This window comes from Pongo abelii, chromosome 4, assembly GCF_028885655.2.
Source record: "Pongo abelii isolate AG06213 chromosome 4, NHGRI_mPonAbe1-v2.0_pri, whole genome shotgun sequence".
Taxonomy (NCBI): Eukaryota; Metazoa; Chordata; class Mammalia; order Primates; family Hominidae; genus Pongo; species Pongo abelii.
This window is the reverse complement of record NC_071989.2, coordinates 85,157,224-85,169,788: the sequence shown is the minus strand read 5'-3', so window position 1 is coordinate 85,169,788 and position 12,565 is coordinate 85,157,224. Positions and strand designations below refer to the sequence as shown.

At 49.1% G+C, this 12,565-nt stretch overlaps 1 protein-coding gene across 3 annotated transcripts in view; it reads left to right on the top strand.

Annotated features, from left to right (window-relative positions):
• The window catches only part of OTP (orthopedia homeobox), a 35,444-nt gene extending 23,409 nt beyond the window's left edge, over positions 1–12,035 (top strand). For 2 of the 3 annotated variants that reach the window (XM_054555654.2, XM_054555653.2), the window contains 2 exons: positions 4,949–5,358; positions 11,376–12,035. In XM_054555654.2, the coding sequence (XP_054411629.1) occupies positions 4,949–5,358; positions 11,376–11,906 (941 nt within the window). In that variant the 3' untranslated portion in view covers positions 11,907–12,035. Of the gene's footprint in view, positions 1–3,446; positions 3,650–4,948; positions 5,359–11,375 lie in introns of those variants that run through there. The other variant, XM_002815681.5, reaches the window with a different exon arrangement.
• Positions 12,036–12,565: the final 530 nt, after the last annotated feature.

Sequence of the window (12,565 nt, the reverse complement as noted above, 5' to 3'; positions counted from 1 at the left end):
GCGCGCAGGGCGGCTGGAGTCAGGAGCCGATTCCCCGGCCTGTGAACACTCTTTGTGCTTCGTTAGAAAAGAGAAAGAGGGAAAAGGAGAAAGAAAAAAATGATTTCCCTGTGCATCGTCCCTTGGCAGGATCTTGTACAAAATTCAATCTCTATTTTTTATGAGAAGTAAACTGTCTAAATAAATTTTATTAGGGGCAACCAATATATTTTCTGGTAGTTCCCTTTGTTCCACTTCTACGTGTGTGTAACAATCTAAAACCTATTTATTGAGGAAAAATCACTGGATCCGTCATAGAAAATCCTTTTACTTTGCTTTGAAGTGATTTCTGAAGACATTCTTGTCATTCCGAAGATTTGGGGGCCATTGCGCTAAAGCCTCGCCTTGTTAGGGACTTCAGTTCCCATGATCATGTGGGAAATGCCTTAAATTATCAACAGCAATGGGCCTGACCGGCACTTTCCCGGCTGCCCTAGGAACGTGGGAAGATGACGGGGAATAAAACTCTGGTAAATACATATCAGGCGCTACCCAGGTGGATTCAGACATTGGCCAAAACAAGCTGCCGAGAGGGAACCGGGAGCAGGGGCGAGCTTTTTACATCCAGGCTATTGTCGTTTTTCTCGCCCTGCCTGCTGGCGGCGGGCACACGGCTCCAACTTCAGCCTGCGCCCTCCCCGCCTCGACGCCCCACACCGCCACCCTCCCACTCTCAGATTTCCCCTTTTTTTTTTCCTTTCCTTTCTCCCTTTACCCCCCTCTCTGAGATGCTTATGCTCTGAAGTCTTGGAAGAAATGATTTAGTTTGTTTATACTGCTATAAAAATCAAGACCAATAGAAAAGTCATAAAATGAAGCGGGCTATCAATCACGCCGCAACATTGTTATTCAGCAGTTACTAACAGAGATGGATAATCCTTTGATTTCGTCCCATTGTTATTACTCTGATATGTCTTCACATTAACTATTACACATTTATTTATCGACCTGAAAGATACAACAAAACAGAATATACGAGCGAGTGCGTGTGGGAGGACGCTGCACAGCCGGCGCGGTTCCGGGGGCGACTGTGGGATGGAGACACTAGCGCTTGTGTGCACGCACGTGGAGACTCGCGGCCCCGCGCCCTTATCCTTGTCTCCCCAGGTCGCAGCCCCTTCTCCCTCCCTCCAGACAGGGTGTGGAGCCAGGCTGTGCGGGCCTGGCGGACCTGCCTATTTCTGGGAGCAGGGTTCTGGGGCCAGGCCTCCCTGTCTCTTCCTTAGCCACTTTCCCCCCACTTCTGCCCCCTGCGTTCCGGTGTGGACACCCTGCAAGCCCCACCCAGGTGGGCAGAAACCTCCTGCGAGTCCCTGGACGTGCGCAGGCGGGTGCGTACTCCCGAGTCACCGTCCTGGGCTCACGCCGCCCCGCCCTGGACTGCTGTCCGGCCTCCTTTTGCTGTGCGCGCCCAGCGCTTCAGTTTCTAGATTTAAGGTTTTGTTTGGGGGCAAAGGAAGCTTTTATTGGGGAGAATTTGTTTGCTTTAGGTCTCGGAATTCTCCTCCCAGGCACAGCGTTTCTCAAAAGGGCTGCGGCCGCTTGCCAAAAACCCTAGCGTCTACCAGACACGCCGCGAGCCTGAGTCCACGACCCCGGCGCCCAGTCCCACATAGGCCGCGTTGGTAGCAGCTGCACCAGCCGCTGAAGCCCAGTCGGGCCCGGAGCTTCCGGGGAAGCGGTCTCCGCAGCTCAGAAGAAACTGGTGTGGCCAATACCCTGCATTCACACGTGTGTGCATATGTGCGCGCGCGCACATGTGTGTGCAGGAGAGGAGGCCAACGGGCTGCAGGAGGGAAGCAGGAAACAAAACTGTCCCAGAGTTCGCTTTGCCGACTCCTTTGTCTCCTTGCTTGGTCCCTGTCACACATACAGCTGAGGACACACACACACGCACACACACAATTCCTCTCGCATCTGCTCTCAGCCAGCATTTTCAATGTTTTGTCTAAGTCAATTGGACGGCGAACAAAAAAAAGCCATTTGCTCAGTATTATTTAAAACAGACTTCATAGGGCCACCCTTTTGTGGAAGGTTTATTTGCACTAAATGAATAATCTTAATTGCATCACTCTGAATTAAAAATCAATGTTAATCAAGTTGGGAGTAGTAAATATCAGTTTTCATTGTGACTGGGTAGAGGGCATTTTTCTTGTGTTGCAAATAAAAATACAAGTCAAATAACTTTAAAAGGGCATTATGTTCTGCTACAAATACAATTGAAACGGATTGTTTAGGAGCAGATCAGAAACGGTGCAGAATTTTGCACTTAATTTCCTCAGTTATCATTTACAATAAGAACCTCTAGGCTTGACAGCCAAGTCTAAACAGTAGTAAATTAGTACAAATTTATACTGATTTTACTCTAATAATCGTAATAAAAGCTTATAGATTTGGCACTAATTACATAAATGCCTAATGATCTTGAAAATTACTCTGGTTAGAAATATATTACTAATCTAAACTTTGTTGTTGGCTGGCTCTGAAAAATCAGAACATTAGAAATGGTTCGCTTCACTTGTGCAAAGCACTTTAAATTGTTCAAGTAGTTTAACATATTCAAGAGGAAAATAAAGAGCATTTAACTTTATTTACAGCCTTAAGTGGAGTTGGGAGCCGAGCTGAACTTAGAAACTTTGACCAAAAGAGCGAATTAGGGGCGAGGATGCGGGCGTGGGCCAAGCGGAAGAGTAGGAGCCGGGAAGAAGCCCGGTGAGAAGGGTGCAGGGCTCTCGAACCCACACTCCGCGAGGGTCCCCGAAGCAGACAGCGGGCGCTGGCGGTGCCAGGGAAGCCGACTCCTCTTTGCGCTCTAGGCCCCCTGTTGGGTTGGGGCTCGTATAGACTCCGGGGCACAGCCAGGGCGCCTGGACTCTAGGCGCAGGCCTGCTGAGCCGCGGCGAAGTCTAGGCGCTGTCTGAAGGCCGCGGTGTGCCCTCGTCGTGCCCTGGGCAGGCGGGCCAGTATGAGCCGCAGGCCCAGAGAGCGCAGGTGGGGGCGACCCTCAGGTCACGCCAGGGTCATGGCCCCCTCTGACCCCTGCTCTGCCCCTGCCCTAGGAAGATGTTAGCTCAGAGGCACAGAGCTACACCTTCGAAGCGCGCAGGGCCGGCCAAGGGGAAGGAAAGGGGAAACTGGAGAAAATCGCAGGGAAGAACTAGAGGGAGCCCGGCCCAGAAGCTCAGGGCGAGGCCGAGGCGGCTGACGCTGCTTTAGCTCCTGCTCCGGGCTGGAGCTGCCAGGGCTGCCGCCGCCGCCTCCTTCAGGCGGGCGCAGGCGAGCGGGCGGGCGGAGTGGGGGACTCTCCGGGCGCTGACATTTGCAGGCTGCCCTCCTGATTGGTCCCCTCTCCGAGCTGCTCACGGGTTCATTCAACTGTTAAGCACCTCCCCGTCTCTCTAAAGGACATTATAATGCAAGAAGCCCCCTTTTTAACCACAAACCGAATTTTCTTTCATTTAGGTGATCTATATATATATCTATATCGTATAGCTTATAGCTTATATCTATTTTAAATAACTTAAAGCCGCTAAAATTTGGGGGGGAACAGCTTTCGCCCTGGAGCGGTGCGCGATGCTGTCTCACGCCGACCTCCTGGACGCCAGGCTAGGTGAGTGCGCGCCTCTCGCCCAGGCAGCCAGGAGAAGCCGGGGCAGGAAATTGTCAATTTGTTCCTTATTTTACCTTAATGCGACCTAAATGGACTAATTTCTTTAAAAGTAATTGTGCTGCATTAAAGTTTAATTTGATTTAACATCGCCTTTAAAAAAATCTATGGAATATGTAGATCCAAGAAAGGAGTTGGGGAATGTTGTTACTTTTTATTTTTCTTATTTTTCTCTTCCCCCTCCCCCGCCTTTTTTTTTTTTTTTTTTTTTGAAAGGCGATATACCCCGTGATAATTTGTTAGAAGGTATTTCTCTCTCTTTTTTCCTCTCCTGTTTGTTTTGATTTGGGATTTCTTTCTCCTTCCCTTCCCCCCCGTTTCTCTCTCCCCACCACCTTTTTCTCTCCTCCTTTTCTAAGTGTGGTGTAATTTGTAAAAAATCTGGCATAAAGGAGAAGCTGCTGCCATCGAGGCGGATTTGCTAAGTGTGCTGGTTGAGAAGGAGAGAAGCCAAATTCAACCTCACAGTCATCCCCCACTCTTCTGCAAGGGACTCGGCGTTGCCAATGGCTGTGAGGAATGCGCCTTTTATTTCTCTGGAAAGAAAAGTTGAAATCTCTAAAGTTTGATTCACGGTTGTCCATAGAGTTCACTCGAGTTTCCTTAATGCTATCTGGGTTGCTGGGCTCTGGGTTTCCGGATTGGGAATCTTTGGTGATGGATGTGACTCCATTTTCCAAACACTTTCTCTGATTTGAGGGGGAGGCGGAGCTGATTTGGGTTGATTTCGGGGGGTGGAAAGCTTGGAGGCTTATTCATCTTCCGAAAGTAAGGGGGAATCGGCTGAGGGCTGGAGGTAGAGTTCGTCAGGCTGCCGAAGCGCAGGTGCCGCAGCAACCGAGGAACTGTTTAATTTTCTTTCTGCCCGCCCCCACCCCCCGGCACCCCTGTGTCCAAACATTTGCTCTCGATTTCCTGGGGCGCCTGGGGTACGGCTTATGGAAGGGATTCAGAGGCATGTTTTATTGCCGGGACTGGGAGTGTTTTATTGTGGGAGAGACGAAAGCTTGTGCTGTTTACTATGGGAGCCGGCTGCGGAGAGGGGAAGGGGCCAGGAGATGTTATTCCAACCCGGCTGTCCAAATTCTGGGGAACCCAGCTGAATACCCTGGGAGTTTCTTCCTTAGGACAAGCGTGGGTGCGGAGGGGGCCGAGGACGGGTTGAAGGAAGGCTGCGCGGGGAAGACAGCCCCTCCTGGCATCTCCAAGAAAGTGGTGACCGCGATCCCCTTGCCTCCTCAGGTATGAAAGATGCCGCCGAGCTTCTGGGCCATCGGGAGGCGGTGAAGTGTAGGCTGGGCGTGGGGGGCTCCGACCCCGGGGGCCATCCGGGGGACCTGGCACCCAACTCTGACCCAGTGGAGGGAGCCACTCTGCTGCCCGGGGAGGACATCACCACAGTGGGCTCTACTCCGGCCTCGCTGGCGGTGAGCGCCAAAGACCCGGACAAGCAGCCCGGGCCCCAGGGCGGCCCGAACCCCAGCCAAGCCGGCCAGCAGCAGGGCCAACAGAAGCAGAAGCGCCACCGGACGCGCTTCACCCCCGCACAGCTCAACGAGTTGGAGAGGAGCTTCGCCAAGACTCACTACCCCGACATCTTTATGCGTGAGGAGCTGGCACTGCGTATCGGGCTGACCGAGTCCCGAGTGCAGGTACGAGGGGCTTGGGCTCCGGGAGAGAAGGCAAGGACGGGGCGGGAGTATTTGGGCAAAGGGAGCAGGGTCTTCCCTTCCTCTGTCGAGATCCCGGGCTGTGTTCAGGCTGCCTGTGCGTTCCTGTGTCGAGTTATCTCCTTCTCTACCCGGAAACTGGTCCCCATCGCCATCCCCCAATGGACACGCAAGTCCCCTGTCCCCGGCCAGTATAGCGACAGCCCGGAAGAAGCTCCTCAAAATCGAAGCCCGGCGTTGTCGGGCTACAGGGTTCGTCTCCTCCGCCTGAGAAGGCAACCTCAGCGCCCCCCGGGCGGCCCAGCCGAGCGTGCACCTCGACTCCTGCTCGCATTATTGACAAGTATTGCCCCCTAATGAGTTTGTGTTAAGCGTTTGGATAAAAGGAGGAATGCAACAATTATACAGAAAACAAGAGAAAAGAGCAAATAAGGTGAATGGGCGCCTTTTAAAAAAGTGCTACACCCAGGTTTCACGGCGTGGCTTCCTTATCTTAAGTATCACCCTCCCTCTGCACTCAGGCGAAATATTCCTAGCTTTGATGTTTGCAAGGGGTTTGACCTTTCGTAGTCTACCAGTGCGCTGGGGGCAGCTGACGAGATTCCCACAGCCGGTGAGCCCCGTTTTGTTTTGGAGTCCTCTAAGGAATCTGGGTTGGGGGAGGGGGAATGAAAGCTTTCTGTTGTGGATATCCTGTCTGAAGAAGGGGCATTCAGAACCGGAAAGGTTGACAGGTGGTAGAGGAAATCATTGCTGACCCCTTATTTTCCTCCAACCACTCTCCAACCTGTAAATTATATATAAACTAGAAAATCACACCTATAACTTTTCTGAAAATTGGTGAATAAAAGTATAAGCCTAGTGAATCCCAGATTTTTTTTTTTTTTTTTTTTTTTTTTTGCTTTTTAAAAGAATGAAGACATATCAAATATTTTATGGACAGGTGCCTGGGGGTGAAATTCCAAGCGCCGGTACTTACTCTTGAGCTATCCAGGGTGCTGAAAAATCTTCCTTTGCCGTCTTGGACGGTGGTATTTTCTGTACGATATCCTGGGTGTCATCAACCTGGTCATTTTGTTAAACCAGTGCTACCTACTTTTATAAAATTAACTTTAAGATCTTAGTTACTTTCTATTTGATCTAAGTAAGCAATGAGAACGTCCGTAATCACAGCGTTGAATATTTCTGTCTCCATTCGTCATTTTAAAGATAGTCTAAACTGAAAAAATAGCTCATGCTTCTGCTCTAATAGCAAATGAATATCATTGGGGATTTAAAATGGTCATATTAATAAAGCAATATTGATTAACATAATGATTAGCATTTTTATTCAATATAAGTCTGGGTTGTTTTGCTAGTGAAAGGCCTAGACCATGGTCTTTTAAAACTACACACCGAAAGAGTACTAATTGCATAACTGCAAACATGTATTAGTAATGCTCTTCAAAATTTTTATTTTTCACCTTTTAAAAAATATCTGAAGTTGAGTTTGAACCTTTACATAAATATACAATTTCAATACTTCCATCAACACTGATGACAGTGCTTGCTTGTAGGTTCAATCTTGCAGGTTAGAAATTCATAAATTTGGGGGTTTTGTCCCTTAAGAGAAAGATTATCTATTAATTCTTTATTTAAAGGGTAAAATGCTGTGTCTTAACCTAGATATACTGGCAATTAGTTTAAATTAAAATATAACTTAGAATCACAAATAAAATATAATTGAACAACTGATTTTATGAAAAAAGAAAACGAGGTCTATTAAACTTTATTAGGTCTTCCAAAGGTTAATGACAGTTATTCTTTTAACAGAAAAAGTTGTAAATGAAATAAAATATAAGCTATGTAACAGAAATAGTTATTTTCAAAAAGTACACAAAAGAATGCACAAGAAGAAAGAGACAAAGTACTCTAATTGTTCCAGCATAATGTTCAAGCAAAGATAATGGCTTGAGCCTGCTGATAGACACAATTTAATAGAATGGCAATTTCAATATTTTTAAAAATAATGTTCCATAGTTTAAAAAGTAATCAGATCAACATAACCTTCTTAATTAACTTTTCAAAATGATTAACATTATGTAATGTAATGCAAAAATAATTTATGGAAAATGTATTTACTTCACAATTCACTGTACCATTGCTCCTTGACCAAATTCAAATTAAATAGTAATTGGCTTATGTTCTTTTATGATCAGTACTTCATAGTTTTCTTTATAGTTAACAGATTGCCACACATTCTTTTCAGTGTGTGGGCCACTGTGCTGATTAAAAATTATCTGAACATTTAATTCATTACAATTGTATATTTTTAAAGATGCTTTTTGGTTCTAGACTAAATTATCCAGTATACTTATTTTTATCTTTATTTGGTATATATCACACTTTTAAGTATTTATTAAAGCATCTCTACTCACATGGAGGCCAATTCCATGTCTGATATCGCTCCTCTTTTCTGGCCAGTATAATAAAACCATTCCTTTTATAGCATGCCATTATTAGAAACCAATTTCAGAATTATTTATAACCTGGAATGGCTTATTAAGCAGCAATGTGAGAATCATGCAAATTATGTGATCAAATGCAATATAATAAGCATAATCATTAGTCTCTAGCATGGATTAATTAACTTTCAATATTTTATTTACATAAAAACCAAATCAGTGAAATAACTTCTGCACAGTCAGGCTTGCCTTTCAATATTTTATATGAACAAAAATAATGTGCTGTAATTCCATTGACCGTGTCCCCCAGAATGGCCCTGTCACCTGCCACATCTTAATAGGGGGACAAGCTGAGAGTATTTTCTAGTTTTCTAATGGAATGAGAAATTGCATTTTCTTCCTCTCCCAGCACTATTAAAGTGTAATGAATTCGGCCCAGAGTTCACGGCTGGCTGATCGAAATGAACCTGAGATCTAGGCTTTAATACAGCTCCCCAGATTTCCTCCAAAATCTTCACATTAATCATTTGCTGGATTCCAATGAGATCTTCATAAAGCATTTGCTTCAAGGGGGGAAAAAGTAATATTCTCTCTTTCTCTCCCTCTTTTTTCTATTTCTCAGTCATTTATAGCTGGGGAATTAAACGGGCTATATATTTTAAAATACATTTACAGTATGTCTATATTACTGTAACAGCAGATATCATGAAAGTGGATTTTTAGATTCCAACCTCCATTGGATTCTCACTGTTGTATTAAGCATTTTCCAAGAAGAGCTGCATTTCAAACTGAGTACAAAGTTGGCCCGTTGCTGTGGTTAATATATTTCCTGGAGTTGTCATCTGTGCTTTCTAAAAATCTCCCTTAGGTTTTGCCTGCATTTTAATCCGTCATGCTCTAGTTTTCAAGTGGAAACGTTCACATTTAAAAAACATATGCATCGTAGCTTGGAACGGAGGTGCTCACACCCCACGCAGATTTTTTTTCCCAATCCCAGTAAGCCATGAAACATAAAAAAATTTGTAGCCATCATTTGACTACTAACCCTCAAACATAATTGAGCACGATTTTTCGATTATTTCTATAATATTTAGTTCTTTAACAGCTGTTCTTTTCCGCCTGTGCCTGAGCAGATCCTAGATTCAGAAACCATTCTGGTAGTTGCATTTTCTATTGAAATTCTACTGGGCAATCCTCCCCCTCTTTCTTTTTTCTGCTCCTTCCCTCACACTCCCTCCCCTCAAACAAACATTTCGGGATTCACTGGCACTTGCAGATTGTTAGGAACCGGTCTTGATTTTATAAGACACCTTTCAAAACGTAAGTCGGGTGCGGCGTGTAAGGTGTGGGAACGTTTAGTCACAGACACCGTCCCGTCTACCTCCCCCGAGTCCAGCCTTGGGTGGGTGCTGCACAGCGACTTGCGGCCTTAGGTCTTCTCGCTGTGCCTTCCTTTCCTCCTGAGAGATGCTCTCTGCCTAAGACCGCTAACAGCTCAATTGGGTCTCATTGATCCCACTCACTATCTAGAGCCCTGCTGCCTCATTAATCCGTTGTGCCACCAGCTCACGGGCTGCAACTGGGAAGAGACGAGACCTGTTTACCCATCGCCGACACTGGGATACGCAGCAATCTGCAAAATGGGGTAGACACCACAGGAAGAAAGTGGTAGGCGACGGCGCAGGCACGGTAGAAAGGCGAGGGCCGGCCCCAAGCTTACCGTTCACACTGGTAAGCGTAGAGTGCGTCTACGCTTGCCTGGGCATGAACACACCGCTGAACATTGTTGGCTCACCGAGACCGAGGGCAGGTATGTCCATACCCCTGATACTTTAGCTTGCAGAGTAAACACTAAATAGGTTAGATTAACGGATGCACAACTTTTTTCGTCACGGATATGGTGGTCAAATTGCGTTGGCCAAATTCTAAGAGGAAACTCAGTACCTGGGCTGTGTCCCACATCATTTATATTTAGGCACAATAAACTCCAGAGGAGTAGATTCTAAACTGCAAGTCTTCCAGGCAGGCTTGCTGGCAAATTATTATTATTATTATTATTATTATTATTATTTAAAAAGATCGCGTTCAAATAGGGGGAGATGGGAGTTATCTTGGATTGGCAGCTTATGTGATATCTTTCAGGCAGAACTCTTCTTCTGCGATAGAGGGTTTGACATGCCTAGGCAAATTTGCCTGACAGGGTCTGTAACTCCTGGGACACTGTTAAAAAAAAAAAAAAGAATAGGAAGGCTATTTTCATTTGGAGTGTATTTATCAAACTCATTTCCCTGAAAACGGACGTTTGGGTTTGTCTGAGCAAAATTAAATTTGATTCATATATCTCGTGGTGAAATGTGACCTCCTTTAATTCGTATTGGTCCGAAAATTTGCTTTTAGTTTATAAATGAAATGGCGACTTAAGGGAATTGGAGGCCTTGTTACTTGGGACCCTTAGTAAGTTCCTGAAAGGAATAGACTTTGGCTTGGCGCGGTGGCTCACGCCTGTAATCCTAGCACTTTGGGAGGCCGAGGCGGGTGGATCACGAGGTCAGGAGTTCAAGACCAGACTGGCCAACATGGTGAAACTCCGTCTCCATTAAAAGTACAAAAATTATCTGGGCATGGTGGCGCGTTCCTGTAATCCTAGCTACTCGGGAGGCTGAGGCAGGAGAATTGCTTCAGCCGGGACCCGGGAAGCAGAGGTTGCAATGAGCCGAGATCGTGCCACTGCACTCCAGCCTGGGATACAGAGCGAGACTCCGTCTCAAAAAAAAAAAAAAAAAAAAAAAAAAAAAAGAATAGGCTTGAAGGCTCTTGGGGCAGCAGGTTCCAGCCACTCGTACAGCCCAGACAAAGGTGTCCATAGAGTGGTTTGGGAATGAGGCACGGAGAGTTGTGGCAGTAGCACCAAGCAATATGGGAGGAACGGGTAGTCATGGTGGTGACCCAAACAACACTGTAGCTCAGTGGCGTTCACTTTCCCACGCAGATCACTGTATTAACCTCTGCTCTGTCAACCGTAGCGTTAGGGGTTTTCCTTTGTCTTTCGATTTTGAAACTGACTATGTCATCCACAGCCTGTCATCAATTTCCAAATTTCCAGCGTTTCTGAAAATTCTATAGCCCATCGGTGTTATAAGGCATGCTATTAAGCCACATGGGTACACGTTTATCTTCATTCGTACACCTGTGGGTCGAGCTTTGACACATGCCTGACTGCAGACCTGTGAATCTGTGCAGTGTACAGATTGTGCAGGGGCGTGGTGAAGGCTGCACACGTTTGGTGTGTTTACACAGTACGTAAACTCTCCGGGGTACGAGCTCTTAGGAGCGCAGGACTCCGCGCTTGGTGGGTGCAGGGGGCGCCAGCTGCCAGGAGTTGGTGGGGAGCCACAGTCTCCGGCTGGGTATGGGGGCTTGTCGGGCCGATGGCACTTGTTCCTCCCGGGGCAGAGCGGCTGTATCCGAGGCGGGTTTCTGGGGCTCAAGCCCCAACTCCCCAGCGGCCGGGCCGGCTAATAGCGCCCTGTCTGTCTCCCGCCCCGCCCGCTCCAGGTCTGGTTCCAGAACCGACGCGCCAAGTGGAAGAAGCGCAAGAAGACGACCAACGTGTTCCGCGCGCCCGGCACACTGCTGCCCACGCCAGGCCTGCCTCAGTTCCCGTCGGCTGCCGCCGCCGCTGCCGCCGCCATGGGCGACAGCCTGTGCTCTTTCCACGCCAACGACACCCGCTGGGCGGCGGCCGCCATGCCTGGCGTGTCACAGCTGCCTCTGCCGCCGGCGCTGGGCAGGCAGCAGGCCATGGCGCAGTCGCTGTCCCAGTGCAGCCTGGCGGCCGGGCCGCCGCCCAACTCCATGGGCCTGTCCAACAGCCTGGCGGGTTCCAACGGCGCGGGGCTGCAGTCGCACCTCTACCAGCCCGCCTTCCCCGGCATGGTGCCCGCCTCCCTCCCCGGCCCCAGCAACGTCTCCGGTTCGCCCCAGCTCTGCAGCTCCCCGGACAGCAGCGACGTGTGGCGGGGCACCAGCATCGCCTCCCTCCGCCGCAAGGCGCTAGAGCACACAGTCTCTATGAGCTTCACTTAATGCAGCCGCGCCCCGGCCCGCTCCGCCCCCAGCACCGCCCCCGGGGCCGCCCCGAGGCCCTTCCGGCGCGCACCCGGACCCAGGCGCCCTGCCCCGTCCCGCCCCGGCCTTCGCCCCGTCTCGTTTCGTCCTCACCTCTCTCCTCCACTCGCTCGGGCTCACCCCAAGCCCCAGCCCGCGAGGCCTCCCCTCCGCCCGATTTCGATCGCCCGCGGTCCCCAGTCTCCCGGCCGCCCCTCTTCTCTTCCCACCCAGCTGCGCCCCCGGCCCGGTCTCCAGCGCCTCAGCCCACCCTTCCCGCCACCCCGGCCTCCCTGCTCGCGCTGGCCGTGCTCGCGCCCTCCTCCCGGCCTTCTGACTGGCGGCGTTCCCACCCACACCTTCGACGCGACGCCTACGACCCCCCTCGCCCGCCGCCTCCCCTCCGGTCCCCTCTTTCCCGACACTTCGCGCCCCTGCTCCCGCGCCCGGCAAAAAGCATCCTTCCCGCCATTTTACGTACCAGGGAGTCGACTCAGGATCTGAAATCAGACACCAATGGACTGGTTTGTGGGCAGAAACACACACACTCGCACTCTCGCTCACGCTCAGACGCTACACACGCGCGCGCACAGACACGGTGCACCTAGGTCACACACGGACGTGTTCAAGGGACAGCA